We start from the raw sequence: 17870 nt of genomic DNA, 5'->3' as shown, positions 1-17870 counted from the left end.
ACGTTGCACAAATTAAAACTCATCTGCAAAATGACCTTTAATTTCTTTTTTAATTGCCAGAAGATTCAATGAACGCTCCAGTTTTCTAGAAAAAATTTGAATGTTCTGGCAAATTTTTCATTGTTAATGCTTTACAGGGCGAGGAAATCTGATGTGTATATCGTGTGATATTAAATGTTCAAATCTATGAAAACAAAAGAAGAAGTGGTGATGCATGACTGTCCTGCCAAGTTCCTCTCAAAAACAAAACTTTATCCTACAGCAATGATAATGTCTATGTGTTGCTTACCTTGGTGCTCTACTGGAACTGGCAAACTTGACAGTAGCATAATGGATTTTGTTTTCCTCTTCTTCTTCTTTCTTGTGCTTCTGGGCCTGAGCTGGGTTGATGTTGGAATAGAGAGGATCTGTCTGCTTCTTAGAAAACTGAATGCTGGCATACTGAAGGCTGCACTTCTGCTCTACTGGTTGCTTCTGTAGACACGACACATTTGTGATTCTCAGTACAACTGTGAGCCTAAGCCTGATGCAGTTCTCATGAATCATCAGTCAATTTTCTGTAACTGTAGCCTTTCAGCTTTAGTCTGCGAAATGTGAAACCACCTTTTGTACATGTATTGATCTTCCTGACCTGTGCACTTGTGCCTGGGCTCTCTGTAGGCTCAGGGAGCTTTCTTGGGATCTGCTTTTTCCTAGTTGGAGGAAGAAATAAAGGTTTAGATTGCTTAAACTAACTGAAAAGCTTTAAGTAAAATAATTAAAATGATATGGTACTCACCATATCGATAATAAAATCCACATGAGTATGACAACAAGAAGAATGCCAATCACTGTTCCAGCAATGATTTTCCACATTTCTGAGTAAGGGGGATAACATTAAAACTCTGTTACATACACTGTTATATATTATGTTTCCAACTTCTGGCACCATAGAATAACAAAGTGTTACTGCCCTTCAGACTAAGTGTAAAGCCAAGTTTCACCTTGTATAACTCATGAATACGTGTACTTTTACAACACTCAATGGAAGAACTGTTTCCTTCCAAAGTAGCTACCTAATGATAGATCAAATACATATACATATTTTCAGAACTTAGCTGGAAATCCTACACCTTTGCCCACCTACTTTTCTCCAAACCCTCTCCTCTTTCAGCTTCAGTGTGGGGATTCAAACTGGATTCAGACTGCAACAGCAATGATCAAGTCTGTCATGGTCCTGCGTCTGTGACCCAGGGTTTTGAGTTTTGGGAATGTTTAGCAAGTTTTTTTTTATCTTTATATTATAGTTCTGTATTTGATATGTATTATCATTCAGGCTTTTATTATTATATGGCTAAGTTCATGTTCCAGGTTTTGGTTCTTTATTGTCATTCCGTTATGCACAGTGTTTGTATTTTATGGTCTTAGGTCTGTACGTTACTGTTATCATGCCTCCCTGTGTTCCATTTAACAAGTTCAGTCTTTCCTGTCTTTATTCACTGGTCCCTGTGTCAAGTCTACGTATCCGAGTCTCAGTGTTCCTGTTTTATTCTAGTCTCCTGCCAGAAAAAAACTTGACCCCTGTTTCAATCCAGGGGCTCAATGTTGACATTGTGGATTATACATAAATAACACATAGACAATATACTGGACTGGGCTAAAAACACTACTGCACTTTACAGGAACGGTCAGGGTCGTCTCTATTTTTTGAGGCGGCTGAGGTCCTTCAACATCTGTCAAACAATGCTCAGGATGTTCTACTAGTCTGTTGTTGCCACTGCTATCCTCTATGCCTGCTATGCATGCTGGGGGAGCAGATTGAGAGTTGCTGATGCTAACAGACTCAATATATGGATCCACAAGGGGATGGAGCTTGTGGGGATGTTGTGGGGATGGAGCTGGACTGTCTTAAGGTGGTGTCAGAGAGGCGAATGTTCTCCAAGATAAACACAATGTTAGTAATAATAATAATAATAATAATTCCTCCCACTCACTCCATGACATGCTGGCTAGCCACAGGAGCACGTTCAGTGAGAGACTGAGATTACCAAAAAACACCACTGAATGACACAGGAAATCATTCCTGCCTGTGGCCATGTCCCTGTACAACTCCTCCACCTAACACACTGTATACACTGCAATAGCTACACCCTTTTTGCACATGCTCTTCTTTCTTATTCAGATATTTATTAGTAAGTGACTTATGTGTATGTGTCCCACAGGTCTGGCCCGGATCTGGTATCAAGCTCGCACTGCTGGCTGACTTCTGGCATGATAAGATGTATGTCATCCAGATATGAGCCAGGGCTGGCATAGATGGCACTGTCTGTGTGATGGCATGCCACATCTGGCTCGATATAGCTCACATACTGCAAAGAATGACGGCTCTTTGGTGGCCCAGATCAGGTTTGCCAGAGGTAATCCACACACATGGGCCAGCACAGGACCACCACTGTGTCTGCAACTGGCCTTGTGCTTGCCCATGAGTGGGACACCGCTGGCAAACCAGATCTGGGCCACCAAAGGGCCGTCATTCTTTGTGGTATCTGGGCCATATGTAAGCACATTGTGTGGGCCAGATCGGCACCATACCAATTTTGCTATGTCGGATATATATGTATATATTGTGCTGTTTCTTATTTCTTGTATTGCCTTTTTGTTACTGTTTTTACTGGAGCACTGTAACCCACATAGTTTTCCCTAGGGATCAATAGAGTATTCTGATTCTCATTTTGAAACTTGTGTCAAAAAAGTTCACTGAACTTGGTATGTACAGAATGTTTTCCTTCATTGTGTGGTTGTGTGCATGAACCTAGCACAGTAGGATTTATTTCTAATGGTCACACGAATGTACGTCACAGCACGCTGCTGTGAAAGTTCAACTGGTATGCACAATTACGTCTCACTTCCAAGAATGCCGTGCTATAATGGGAAACTGAATTTGCACAGCACAAGCAATAGAAATAAGAGCGTTTCAGACCGCAGCAATCGGCATGCAGCGTCCTATGTGAAAGGGCCTTAAAGCTGTCTTTAAAATACGATGGAGGCTCTGTGGTAGTTTGGGGTGGCTTTTCAGCCAGTGTTGTTCAGGATTTTGTCACAGTATTTGGAATTATGAATGCAGACAAGTGTACTCTGATCCACCATGCAATACCATCTGTAAAGCATCTGATTGGCAACAACTTGATTTTCAGTAAGTAAAAGGGCGTACCAGTGCCATTCCCACTTAACCGTACAGCAGCCAAGAGAAAGGTCAAGCTATGATGTCCTCTGTTGTTCTGGACTTTACACTGGTAAGCCCCACTGTGTGCAGGACTAAACTTGTCAATGGTGAAGGTTTGTCCATGTGCCTTTGGTGAGTCTTCTTTCTCCTTGTACCAGGTGTAATTAGCTGCTGGGTTAGCATCACTGCTACATGTCAGAGTCACTGAACTGCCTTCAGCTATCTCTCCAGACGGAGTCACTGACACAGAGGGAAGTTTTGGAGCATCTGGGAAATTATAAAGATTATTCATTTATATTAGCATGCAAAGTATAGAGAAGCCTTTGGACAATGAAGAATACTTACACTGAACATTTATAAAGACATATGATGAGTTGATCTGTCCATACTGATTCTCTGATTTGCAGAAGTAGTTTCCTCTGTCCTCAGAGCTGATGGAGGTGAAATGATGACTGCCCTCTGGTCCTAGAGGCAGTGCTTTATTCTCCTTGTACCAGGTGTAATTAGCTGCTGGGTTAGCATCACTGCTACAGGTCAGAGTGACTGAACTGCCCTCCGCTATCTGAGCAGAGGGACTCACTGACACAAAGGGAAGCTTTGGAGCATCTGGAGGACAGTTTATAAAGCCTTTTATTACACTAACAAATATAGCAAGGCAAATATTTGCTTAGTGTGTGTAACTCATGAAAGCAAATGATGACCCTTAAGCCATGAATCATGTTACAGAATAATGTTCTATTACTTTGTCATAAAGGACAACATATTATTTCTACAAATCCACTGATGTTGTTTTGCCCAATAACTAAATAAACTGAGACTGAGTGTGCCACTTTAATTTGAGGGTAAATTGAAATTGTGGAAATCCTGTACTTTACTGTTTCCACAGTATTTACTTAAAATTGATTCCAGCACACTAAATACTCTCCTGCTACATTTATTCCTGCATAGATTTGTGTAAAATGAGGGCCTGGTGTGTTAGTTAAATAGTTGTTTTGTAACATTTTTTTCCTACCTTTGTGCAGATCAAGCAATAAAGAGGATTTAAGAATATTATTAAACTAAAACCATAGTCTAATTTCATGAATTTCCCTGTGTCTACAGTGAATTAACACAAAAAGAAACTTTGGAGCATCTGAGTGATAACATTTCAAGACACTTCATGATCTCTCAGTAATTACATATTCAGATTATCTAGGGTTAGAGGTAGTGCTAGGGCACAGTTTATCACTAATGATGATTTAGGTATCATAGGGTTAAATTGCACTTTTCTACTTACACTGGACATTTATAAACACACGTGAAGAGTTGATCTGTCCATACTGATTCTCTGACTTGCAGGAGTAGTTTCCTCTGTTCTCAGAGCTGATCGAGGTGAAATGATGAACGCCCACTCGTGGCCAAGTCAGGAATAGCTCCTCCTTGTACCAGGTGTAGTTAGCTGCTGGGTTAGCATCACTGCTACAGGTCAGAGTGACTGAACTGCCCTCCACTATCTCAGCAGAGGGACTCACTGACACAGAGGGAAGCTTTGGAGCATCTGGAGGAAATATGCTAACATATGTTAACTGTAAATTAGGTCCTACTTGTTGTAGAACTTGATTGTTCTATGTAAAGCACCATATACAATCTTTAAACTTCTGCTTATTTCCTGTACAAGAAGAGCATCAGAAATTAGCTATAAAGAGAGGACTGTGTTAGGGTCACATAACATTAATTAACTAGGTGAGCCAGGATTGGCTGATCCTGGTTAGGCTGTGGTTGGTTAGTTAACTATGATCATAGAAATCTTTTTTTTTCATTCATCGGGAAACAGATTTCTTACAAAGGCTATTAGAAAAAAGCAAATGGAAGAATAATATAAAATCATATCTGAATAAGATTAAGAGAAGCTGGTCAGGATAATAACATTTCAAATTCAGTCATTCTTTAGGGTGTAATCTATTCGTCTAGTTCATAATTGTTCAGGGGAGGTGTTCATACAGAGAAGAGTCCATAGACATCTGTCTTCTAAACTGTGGTTCTAAAAAGTGACATATGTGAATTATGCTGTCCTTAATGAAGCAGTGCCTCTATAAATATTGTGAGACAGGATATGCTAGATGATCGTGCTGACCTGTAATGCTCTTTTTACTTAGTTGGAGTCAAGGCATTCACGACAACTGGCTCCACCAGTTTAGTCACTGAATAAACCTACTCCCAGGCAGGTTTGTCCTTACAGATATGTAAGCGGGAGGGGGGAGTTCTTGGCAAATTGTCAACAATTTGATTTGGCTGAAACTTAAATCCACTGACAGAGTGAGTTGAATTGCTCATTATGGAGCAATAATATTATTTAGGTTAGAGTCATGTGTAAAGTCTTGTGTAAAGTATGCACTGTTTTTTGGTAACTTACAAGAAGAAGGCTCCAAATATCAGCAGTTTCACTCACATTTTACATTTATACGAAGATGTTTGGATTTCCTGATTCCCAGCTCATTTTCTGCTGTGCAGTTATAAACTCCAGAGTCAGATGGCCGGATGGACGGGAGGCTGAGCTGTTTTGTAGTGGACAGGGGTGTTTGCCCACCTTCCTTGTACCAGGTGTAATTAGCAGCTGGGTTAGCATCACTGCTACAAATCAGAATCACTGAAATGTTCTCCACTATCTCACCAGATGGACTCACTGTCACAGAGGGAAGCTTTGGAGCATCTGGAGGAACAATAATCATTTGTTTAATAGATAGAAATAAGTATATTCACAAAAAGCCGAATGCTTACATAAAATTAGAAAAAAAAATCAAGCTGGGGGAAGTTCCTCTTAAAAAACTCCACCCTTTATGTTAGAGTTTGTCAGTTACACTGCACTTACACAGTGAAGCCGAGCAGTAATCTTCTTGTCCTTTCAAAGCACAGCAGATGCTGTCATTAAACCGAAGGCTGGTTATGTGAGGATTTTCTTCTGTGACCTTCTCTCCATTCTTGAGCCAGACATAAGAAACATCCCCGGTGCAGCTGCTCTTACACTTCAGCTCCGCCTTGGTACAGGACTCATTTACTCTTATTTTGGTCACCTCCACCTGCAGAGCTGGACAAGTGAAAAAAGTCCCAAAATAACACTGGTGTTCATAAAGAAATAAAAACAAAAGATTCACTCATTGTAAATGACTCATTAGCTACGACAAGGGCGTAACCCATCCAGTACTACCTAGGAATGTCCACACAAGGTGGCCCTAGAGTAGGTGGCTACTAGGTTAGCCTCAGGATGACAGTCTACACTCAGCCTTCGATCAAGTAATAAAAATTGATGATCAGGTGGTGTACCCTGAATCTGACATTCCCGTATTTTGTATTGATTATATTGGCAGATTGTATTGAGAGAGTGGCGACACTCTCATGCAGGACAACCACACACAGTTGCTGGTGCATAAAAGCCACCAGGAAATGATTTTCCAGGTGGCTCAATATAACCCAATGGCTGGTGACATGCGTTTTGACAAAACTCTGGAGCAAATAATGTCCCGAATTTATCGTCCGGGCATTCAGGGGAGATGTGTGCCAGTGGTGGGTACCCTGTCTGTCAGCAGGTCATCAAGCGACTTTGTGCCCTTTACCTTTAATGCAGATCCCTGGGCGCATCGTTCATGTCTTGCACAATCACAGTTTGTAGGTGTTATAATAATAACACACAAACTGTATGAATTACTTGGCATTAAATCTTTCGGGACTAGCGTCTATCACCCTCATATTGATGGGCTGGTGGAGCAGCTGAATAACACCATGATTCGCAGTTTCATCGCTGGTTAGACCCTATGTTGTTTGCTGTGTGGGAGATGCTCCAAGCCTTCACTGGATTTTCTCCACTTGAGCTACTGTTTGGCAGAATTTTGTAGGGGGTGTTGGACCTGATTAAAGAAAACTGGAGAGAACATCTGAGCCTGGCGAAAGATGAGATTCTATATTTTCTGGACCTAAGAGCAAAGCTGCACACGTTGGGGAGGTTGTCATGAGAAAGAGATGAGTTGGGGCCGTAGGTGCCAAATCCCACCATTCTCGCATTGTGATAACCATCACAGACAGGCCAGAGAGAGGATGTTGCCGCATTGCAACAGCTGTTGGCAGATGTGTTCTCCCCCCTGCCAGCTTTACAAATCTTAAAGAGGGCCATTTTGAAACCGAGCCTGGCATGATGGTGCATTTACAGCCCTACAGGTTACCTAAGCAGAAAGAAATGGCTGAAATGCTGAAACAGAACAGAAGAGTCGCACAGCTTGTGGTTTATACCTTTAGTTCTTTTTTAAAGAAAGATTGGTATATATGGTTCTGAGTTGACTAATGCAAAGTGAATGAGGTGTCATGGTTTGATGATTACCCCATGCCTTTTCCACTCCGTACAGTTTGCACCAATTTGTTGCACTTCAATTCATCTTGGTCAGGGGCCCCCCCACCTTGCGATGCCTCAAAAACTGGGTGCTGTGGCTGCAAGCTTCATGTGCTGTCACCTATTTGGATACTGTTATTATCCACAGTGACACTTGGGTGGAGCTGCTGTGATCCTGGAGTGCCTGGACCCACAAATTTCCCAAAGATGTGTGTGGTTGTACGAAGGGAGGTATGGTATCTGGAATACCACTTGGGAGGTGGGCAGGTGCATCCATAGATGGACAAAACTGCAGCAATTGCATCCTGCCCGTGCCCCAAGACCAAAAAGGAGGTTAGGCAGTTCCTGGGGCAAGCTGGAGACTCCCGCCACAGCTTACCAGCTCCTTGACTGACCTCACCTGGAAGGTTGTACCAGATCTGGTCCAGTGGACGCAGGTTAACAAGGCTTTCTGTGGGGAACCCCTACTTCACACACCTAGATGTTCCTGTGTTTTTTTATTCTGCAGACTGATGACTTGGACATGGAGCTGTTTTGCCCCAATTGTTAAGGTGGGGGGGGGGGGGGGGGACCGCCCAGTTGTGTAAATCAGGAAACTGTGAGAGTGGAAGGCCAGGTACAGCACCATAGAGAAGGAGATCCTAGCCATCTGATGGGTGGTCAGCTCTCTTCACTATTACCTCCTTGGCTGCTCCCTCTGTTTGGATCACACTCCACTGCAGTGGATGTGGTTGGTGGCTCTGCTGCAGGGGAGGGGTGGAGCAGCGGGTTCAGGATATTGTTTCAGGGAATGCTGATTATTGCAGCTGGTAAGCATCATCTAATCATGCCTTCCCTACTTCAATAGAGGCAGAAGCCAACATTGGAATGTGCGAGCAAACTAAAAAAAAAATAAGTCAAACTAAACATCTGGGTTGTGCCTGGTCCTTGTGGTCTACACATTGTAAACATAAATATGCTACCTTTTGCAGAAAAAGAAAAAGGGAAAAAAGATCTTTAGATAATTTTACCAGTGACAGACAAAGTGATTCCAGGTATACCAGTATATTTTCCATCAGATTTGTCTGTTATGAAACGGAACCTGTATTCACAGGAATCTGTCCATTTCAAGTCTGCCATTTTCATAGTGCATCTCTCCTTAGTACAGTTGTACTGAATCCGATCTTTGTAATCTGAGTTGACTTTGAGGTTCTTGTTGTCTTGAAAACACCAGAATTCTTCTGTAACAGTATACCCTGCAGGATATGTGTAGGTGCATTTCATTTCCACTGTTGATCCATTAGAGGCACATATCTTATCTGCAGCGTATGTCACTCCCCAGTTAGCCTTATTCTGCACCACTGTAACACAAATCAGAAAAATAACACCAGAGAACAGGATTTAATATTTTGCCAGGTAATGTTTGAGGGACTGGAAACGCAAGCCATGAATTTACCTTTAATCCAGTATGTGTTGTTATTCTGTATAACAACATTAATGAAGTGTACTCTTTGAATTTGAGTTGTATTGGTGGGCACTTTTCCAGCAACCAGCTTATCTAACAACTCTGACTTTGTTAACCTATCATAAAATAAGGTTTACAGATGAACACAGATTGCTGTTTACGGAAAAACAATGCCAAAGAAAGAGATATGTACATATGCACAGTGAGGAACATAAGTATTTGAACACTCTGTGATTTTGCAAGTTCTCCCACTTAGAAAGTGCAATACAAATAAATGCTGTAAAAATCATACAATGTGATTTCCTGAATTGTTTTTTAAAAGGTGTCTCTCAAAGTAGGAATGCACCTACAATATGAATTTCAGACCACTCCATGATTTCTAAGTGGGAGAACTTGCAAAATCACAGGGTGTTCAAATACTTATGTTCTCACTGTAGTAGACTGCAAATTAAGAAATTAAGAATTTTGGATTAATGTAGATTAATCCAAAATTCCAGGAACAACCAGGGAACTGAACCACAGACGATTGAGCCGGAGAAATTCAAATGCTGAGAGAAACACAGAACAGGCACATACAGATTTGGAGGACACACAGCTACAAGTGTTCTTTTAACAATCAGACAGGGGAAAATGAGACAATAACATACAGTATAGTACATTTTGTCTGCTGGAGACAACAGACAAAACGAGAAATGGCCATGTCTCATGACATTAAACTCAATCAAAAAAACAACCATTATAAAACAGGAAGTGTGACACAAAAGAACAGGGGGAAAGGATTAACGTGACACAAAGGGAAGATAGGTGTTAGGATGCCTGGGTCGTTGACCCAGGGGTTTTGAGTTTATTATATTATTTATACTTTCTAGTCTTTGGTTTCTTTGAGTTCTGTCTTATAGTTTATGTCTCTGTCTTCTCTAGCTGCTCTGTCTCCCCTGTCAGCTGTATCCCCTTGTCTAGTTCGCGTCTCTGTGTGTCCTTAGTGGCTATATCCCCGTGTCCAGTCAGTGTTTGTGTCTGCCCTGGTCCCACGTCTCTGTTCCCTCTGTTGCAGTGCGTGCGAGTCTGTGTCTTTGTTCAGTCTGTGTTATGTGTTTCCTGTTTTACTTTGAAAGTCCATGTCTGATGTTAATGTGTCTGGTTTTGCTTCCCCTTGTCTCGTTAGGCCTGATTTGCCCCAGCTGTGTTTCCCTCCTGTTACCCTTTCCTTGATTGCTCCCTCTGTGTATTTAAGCCCTGTGTTTCTCTGTGTCTGTGATGCGATCTACCGTTTTCCTAGCTGTGTGTTCTGTCATTCCTCCAGTTTAAGTTTGTTTTGAGTCTTTTCAGTTATGTTATATTTTGAGTACCAAATTAAAGCCTTTTTGAGTTCATGACTGTCTCCGGAGTCTGCACCTTGGGTCCTATTCCTGTCTGCACACAGCCACATCTAACAATAGGAGGATTTGAGACCTGCACTATAATGTGTGTGTGTAATGGTATTTTCCAACGGTTCTGAGATGGATTCTCAGAAATTTAGAACAGTTGCATTTTTTGGTTTGTGGAAACACGCCGTGTTCCTCCACCATATTTGGTTACACTCGCCAGGAAAAATGTTTCCCTTCTGACTAATGCTGATTTACATATGTGGCTAGAGAACAGCCACACATGTTGTATGCCAAAGGTGGAGGAGAAGGGGCATTGTAGACATTCATGTGCTCAAATTGGTGCCTAGAGTTGATATTGTCTCAGTTACTTAAGCATACAAACCTCCCTTCTCTGGATGCCTGAGAAGGGCAATTTGAATGCCTAAGAGGGAGTAAAACAAAAACAGCTGGTAGCAAGTTACTTTACATCATGCCAGCTAATCTTAGGTTTCACTGTCCAGTTTGATCACATTGTCACATCGTATGAGAGTTTAGTCACTTTTAGTCACTCCATTTATGCATTGCGTTCAGTCAGAAGTGATTTTCTCTCACTCATTGACTCGTATCGGACTCCTTTCATAAAAGGCACTGCAAGTTTTATAGTTTCACAGCATCTTCCAGATCTGGTCCAACATCAGTAGAACAGAAGTAAAACTGTATTTTTAATCCGTCCTGACACTGTTGTGTATGTCTGACATGCTAAGACACACGCAGAGCAGAGCAGGCTCTATTCACAAATTGGGGGGTTTGTGCATAAAAAAAGAAGTATATTAAAAATAAGTGTTATGCCATATTACACCTGAATTATACCTGAATGGCGGTGGGGTAACAATAACAGCAACAACTCAGAAACCCGACTCAAGGATGATGTAAAATGGAGGATTTTAAATAAAATGTTAAATACAAAAAGACCATTGGAAAGGAAATAATAAACCAGACCAAGAATTAATATAAAACAAAAAAAGAACACAACTTGAATATACTGTAACATAACAACACTTGACAAAAACATAATAGTGAACAAAAAACTCAAGAGTTCAAGATCAACAAAGCATGCCACAAAGTAATAACAGAAAGCCAAAAGCTTATTATCAGACAGTTTTTATTATAATCAGTTCTGTGTACTTTGTTTTTACTTTACATAAGGCTACAGATAACATTCTGCAAAAGTCCATAAAAAACTAATAGTGTTTGCTAAGTGTCATGTAACGGTTTACCTATTAGGTAAAGGACAACCTGAATGTACTTTCAGCATTTGCTTTGCAATGAGGCCCAAATGAAATTAAAAATTATTAGGTTCAATTCTATGCAGCAGAATAACTAAACCCAGATCTTTCAGGTTCATAAAACGTGTATCCTCACATATTGTAAGGACTAAAACAAAGAAATAGAGATACTTGAGCATTTTTAGAGTATGAAAAGCAGCATGTAGTCCTACTCTCTTCTTTTTTTTCAGGAAGAACATCCCAATTTTATATATAATGATGAGTAAGAAAAAGTATAGGCGAGAGGGAAGCCAGTATATAGAAAATTATAACACCTACAAACGGAATTGTATATTGTACAGAAAAGAAGTATTAAATTAGAAAAATCTAATTTTTGCTTTCAGTATTTTTTCAGGGATTTGTTAAAAATAAGCCTAGTAAATAGGCAGTTTCTATTTTATGACAATTGTTCATTAAAATATATACAGAAAGATGGAAACTGAAAGGTACCATCAGCAGACCACTGGTCACTAGTTTTAAAGCTGTTGTTACTGTATTTTAATATGACCCAGCAGCATCATAACATATGGATGGAGTCACATATACCATCTTTCAACATAATTGTCTGACATGGGAAACAACAATAAAACTAATATATATATAAATATGTAAACATTACCTTGAACAGAGAAAAAAAGGGCAAAAAGAAGATGGGCGACTGCTGCTGCTGAAGCCATTGCTGCTCCTCTTGCCTCTCTGTCTGTTATGACAGTAACACTCCAGCAGATGAGTAAAGTGCATGAGAATAAAACAGTCACATAATAACAGGAACAGAGGCTGCTGTGCTCATGAAAAGCATAATTTGCTTTTTAACAACCGTACAACAGCTTATAAAAGCAGCTTCCCTAACGTCCTTCCTTTTCAAAATAGTGATACACAGTTCTCTCTTTTGCATTTCAAGCAAGAATGTCTGCTGTGTGATTCAGGGCAGCAGCGCTTTTTTGCTTTTCCAAATTTAAAGGTTAGCTACAAAGAGAAGGAAGAAAGAAACAACATCAAAAACTTACTGTGGTCAAGTCTGAGTTAACTGACAAACTCATCAGCCACACATTCCTTGTTGTAATAGACTGTGACCTCTAAATAAAAACAGCTTTTAAGTTAAACTTTATTCACTGGCTTGCTTTTACTCAAACGTTTAAAATGTCATATCCCAAACAGGGTTCAGTAACCTTTAAGTGGCACTGCAGAATTCACTGCAGATATTGTTTCTGTCTTTATTTTTTGTTTTTAATATTGACCATAAAAGGTTTTAGATGGGAGAATTTTTTTTAATTCAAAATAAATTATTGATTTAAAAAAATAAATACATATTTTTTTTATTATTTTTTTTAATAAAAACAATTTAAGGCCCTTTAAGGCCAGAGGCCTGGGAGCTTGAGGGTCGTGTGCATTATCTTAGCTGTTCCTAGGACTGCACTCTTCTGCACAGAAATCTCCAATGTTGTTCCTGGGATTTCCTGGAGCCACTCGCCTAGCTTGGGAGTCGCCGCACCTGGTGCTCCGATTATCACTGGGACCACCGTTACCTTCACCCTCCACATCTTCTTGATATTTCTCTGAGCTCTTGGTATTTCTCCAGCTTCTCATGTTCCTTCTTCCTCATGTTCCTGTCATTTGGTATTGCTACATCTATCAGTATGGCTGTCTTCTCCTGCTTGACCACCACCATCACTGTGTCCAGTTGGTTAGCCACCACCATTTATCTCTGGAAGTCCCACATGATCGTTCAGTCATTCTCCACCACCCTAGAAGGGCTGCAGGGAGCTGGATTGTCTCAGGGGCATCTTTACACAGTCTGCACCTGGGGTCTTGAGTATTGTGATAGACCCCAGCCTCTATAGATCTTGGGCTCAGAGCTTGTTCCTGTGCTGCCATGATTAGTGCCTCTGTGCTGTCTTTAAGTCCAGCTTTGTCCAGCCACCGGTAGGACATCTGGATGTCAGCCACCTCCACTATCTGCCAGTGGTACATACCGTGTAGGGGCCTGTCCTTCCATGATGGTTCCTCCTCTGCCTTGGGTTTCTGTTGCCTGAAGTATTCACTGAGCACGTGGTTGGTTGGGGCCATCTTCCTGATGTATTCATGGATGTTCATTGCCTCATCCTGGACTGTTTTTAGTGACACTCAATAGTGTCAGTAAAAATTCTTCCTTCTGCTTAGCATGCAGTCTCAGGATGCTGGACTTAGGTTAGGAGCTTCCTTTTTTTTTTTCCATTTCATTTCATTTCATTTCATTAAAACTCTTTTGATCCCGAAGGCTGTTAAGGCTGCTGGCATTCCAGAGCCATCTTACCATTACAACCACAAATATATTACACAAACATAACAGGCAGAACAATGGACATACATAATATGATGAAAGAAGAGCAGAAAAAAGAACTCCCCCCAGACTGAGCTCCTAAAGGGAGATCAGTTTGAGAACAAAAAAAAACAAACCCCACCTCATCACATACACATGATTATCACATTTCACAACATAAAAAGACATAAGCACGTTGGAGGTGTTTGAAAGGGGGAGGGGTGGGATGACTGTATATTGGTGTGTGTGTGCATATGTGTGTCCATATGTGTGTATCCTGTATCCAACTCGTGAAACAGTCTCCTTTTGCCCAGTTAAGCAAAAGTCAGCAATCCCTAAGCCAACACCGGTGGCCTTGTGGAAGTAGAAGATATAGGGCAGAGAGTCTACACAGTCTTGTAGTCTGGGAGAGTATTTGTCCCAGTTTCAGCCTTCGAGCTTCCGGCTGGTGAAGGAAGGCCAAATGAACATAGTGATTGATTGATTGATCGATAGAGAGAGTGTCTGTCACTGGTCCCAATTCTACAACTGTGAGCTTCTCCATGATTTAGTCCATATTGCATTCAACAATCACAGTCTGATTGCTCGTGGCTCTACCCACCGTCAATCATGCCGGGCAGCCTTGGGGGATTTTGAGCAGCTGTAACCGCTTTGTCGATAAGCCAGGGCTGTGCCAGTTCCAATCAGCAGGAACGCTGTTATCAAGGTTCTGAAAAATTTCCTTCAACGTCCTCCATTGAGAGCGTTACTAGGCACGCGAGATGCCACTTGTTCCAGCGAAAGATGGTCGTGTATCTGGCAGCCAACGTTCCTGCAGGACGATCAGGCTCCTCCACGCCCAGATTTCTCAGGTGTCAAGAAGCGTTTAGAGACCAGTTGATCAAATCCATAATTGCTTGATTTTTAAAGAACAAGGCAAAGAGAGTCTATGACAGTTAGACGAAACTAGACAAAGACAATACAAGCCAAGCAGGAAGATAAGGGAGGGAGAGGAGACAGGAGAAAATGCAACCATCTCTGCCGTAAGCCAAGAGAAGTATGTCAGTCTTGATGCCAGTTGCTCTATCGCTGCCTTTGGCCAGGTTATTATACCAGCAGGGTACCTGATCACGGGCAGGGTGTAGGTGTTAACAGCCCAGAATTTTCTTGCCGTTCAGCTGACTCCTCATGACTTGCCTGACGATCTGTAGATACTTGGTAGTTGCAGCTTTCCTAGTGGCCTCTTCATGGTTCCCATTTGTCTGTGGGATCCCCAGGTACTTGCAGCTGTCCTCAGTGTCTGCAATGTTGCCTTCTGGTAGTGCAATCTCCTGGGTTCTAACTACTTTTCCTCTCTTTGTTACCATCTTACTACACTTCTCAAAACCAAACAACATTCTGATGTCATTGCTGTATATCCTGGTATCCTGGCTGTGTGGATCAGGAAATCAATGCCCCATTCACTCTTGGCATAACACTTGATGTCATCCATTTGCAGGAGGCGGCTGATTATTGCTCCATTATGTAGTCGGTATCTGTAGCCATCAGAATCAGAATCAGAATACTTTATTAATCCCGAAGGAAATTAGGGTTACAGCAGGCAGCACGCTAATAGCGCATGCGCACTTACAAAGGAACCTTCTGACCAACTTTACACAAACATCACATTGGGGAGACATGTCAGAAAGGTAGGCTGATAGGAAAAAAACAACGAAAATACATAACACAAGGTAAGAGGAGGAGAAAAAAAACTCCACTCAGACTGAGCTCCTAGTGGGAGAACAGTTTGATAACTGTTCACAGCACAAAAAGCACATGATTATCAATACACCATAGAAACACATACATATATGTATGTATATATAGGATGTGGAGGGTGAAGGTAACGGTGGTCCCCGTGGTAATCGGAGCACTAGGTACGGTGACTCCCAAGCTAGGCGAGTGGCTCCAGCAGATCCTGGGAATAACATCGGAGATCTCTGTCCAGAAGAGCGCAGTCCTGGGAACAGCTAAGATACTGCGCAGGACCCTCAAGCTCCCAGGCCTCTGGTAGAAGACCCGAGCTTGAAGGATAAACCGCCCGCAGGGTGTTTCAAATATATATATATATATATATATATATATATATATATATATATATATTAAAAAAAAAATATATATATATATATATATATATACATATATATATATATATATATATATATATATATATATATATAAAAAAAAACACCCAGCACGCCCCTGCGGGCGGTTTATCCTTCAAGCTCGGGTCCTCTACCAGAGGCCTGGGAGCTTGAGGGTCCTGCGCAGTATCTTAGCTGTTCCCAGGACTGCGCTCTTCTGGACAGAGATCTCCGATGTTGTTCCCGGGATCTGCTGGAGCCACTCGCCTAGCTTGGGAGTCACCGCACCTAGTGCTCCGATTACCACGGGGACCACCGTTACCTTCACCCTCCACATCCTCTCGAGCTCTTCTCTGAGCCCTTGGTATTTCTCCAGCTTCTCGTGTTCCTTCTTCCTGATATTGCTGTCATTCGGAACCGCTACATCGGTTCCGAATGACACCGATGTAGCGGTTCCGAATGACATATATATATAAAAACACCCAGCACGCCCCTGCGGGCGGTTTATCCTACACAGTGCACGCTACTCTGTTTTTTGTCAGACTTGAAATTGCCGAAATACTTTCACATCACGGAACTTCTATGGCTCTTCCGTTCGACAATCTCTCCGGCATTGGAACCATCATCTGTTTTCTCTTCGGTAACCTTCGGTCACGCTCGGTTGATTTTTCTAGTCGGCACACTCATTTCCTCCATTACCCGGGCAGTACGGTGGCTGGCTGCTTCACAAACAAATACACATGTGCGGCTTGGCACTTGTGCTGTACGTAACAAGTCACGCGACGTGACGCTGCGGCTGTGATTGGTTCGGCTCTGCGCTACTTAGTTTCGGTTCAATATCGATACGAATATCGTTGCACCCCGTATATATATATATTAGGGGTGCAACGATACTCGTATCGATATTGAACCGTTCGATACAGTGCTTTCGGTTCGGTACGCATATGTATTGAACAAAACAAAATCTTTAATTTATTTTATCAACTTTTCTTCTGACGATGCTGTCTGTGTTGAGAGCTCAGTGGATCTGCGTTCGACTACTCCGCCTAGGCTGCACTGTCGAGCGCAGATCCACTGAGCGCAGCACAAACTAGCAAGACAGAAGCTAAGCTCGTTGCAACATGGCAAATTGAACCTCCCCCACCCTCATTCAGATCTGGCCTTTGAAACTATTTTGGTCTTCATGTGACGTATGACCCTGAAGGTAAGCGCGTCATGGACAAAAGTAAAACAGTATGTTGGATGTGCCACGCAATGCTCAATTACATGGATGGGAACTACTGCGTTAGCACAGTTTGCTCGTTAACGTGTTGGCCGTCCAGCCCCACGCATGGAGCTCGTTAACGGAGATTTGCCGTGCTGTGGCGTTACGTCATTTTAACAAGATTAACGCTGACAGCACTAGTGGGAACACAACGAATATGACTGCACATTTACGTCGACATCATCCTAGTGCAAAGACAAGTGGAAGCAGACAAAAACAACAAGCACGCATGCTACAAACTTTACCTGAGTCATTTAGACAGCCGTTAGCACATGATTCTCCTTATGGGGACCTGATATGTTTAATATGCTGCTGAGAATATAGCCCAGAAGAAGCGTATAGTATAGCTTTTATTTTGGAAAGAGCCATTTCTCTGTAATAAACTCTCTTTTCCAAAGATGAGTGATTTCTCGATCAGATAGATTTTTTTTTTTTATTACTTTGTTGTTTCAGCAACATTAAATTTAAAAACTGTACTTTTGAGTTAAAATATATATTTATAATTTTAATAAATGACAAATTAAAAGAGCA

General features: G+C 41.7%; 1 protein-coding gene across 1 annotated transcript; it reads right to left on the bottom strand.

The window, feature by feature from the left end:
* Positions 1-285: 285 nt before the first annotated feature.
* Positions 286-13373, bottom strand: LOC146706894 (B-cell receptor CD22-like). The gene is made up of 10 exons (XM_085460713.1): positions 13214-13373; positions 8705-8899; positions 6051-6266; positions 5631-5891; positions 4479-4739; positions 3548-3808; positions 3191-3469; positions 779-857; positions 632-692; positions 286-474 (listed from the first exon to the last, which is right to left on the bottom strand). Exons 1-10 carry the CDS (start codon positions 13371-13373, stop codon positions 286-288), a joined length of 1962 nt encoding a protein of 653 aa, XP_085316839.1.
* Positions 13374-17870: the final 4497 nt, after the last annotated feature.

This window comes from Copadichromis virginalis, linkage group LG6 (genome assembly GCF_057382275.1).
Source record: "Copadichromis virginalis isolate Kocher_CV1m ecotype Utaka linkage group LG6, C_Virginalis_male_GT1.1, whole genome shotgun sequence".
Taxonomy (NCBI): domain Eukaryota; kingdom Metazoa; phylum Chordata; class Actinopteri; order Cichliformes; family Cichlidae; genus Copadichromis; species Copadichromis virginalis.
Note: the sequence above shows the minus strand (reverse complement) of the source record. Positions and strands in the feature narration are given on the sequence as shown.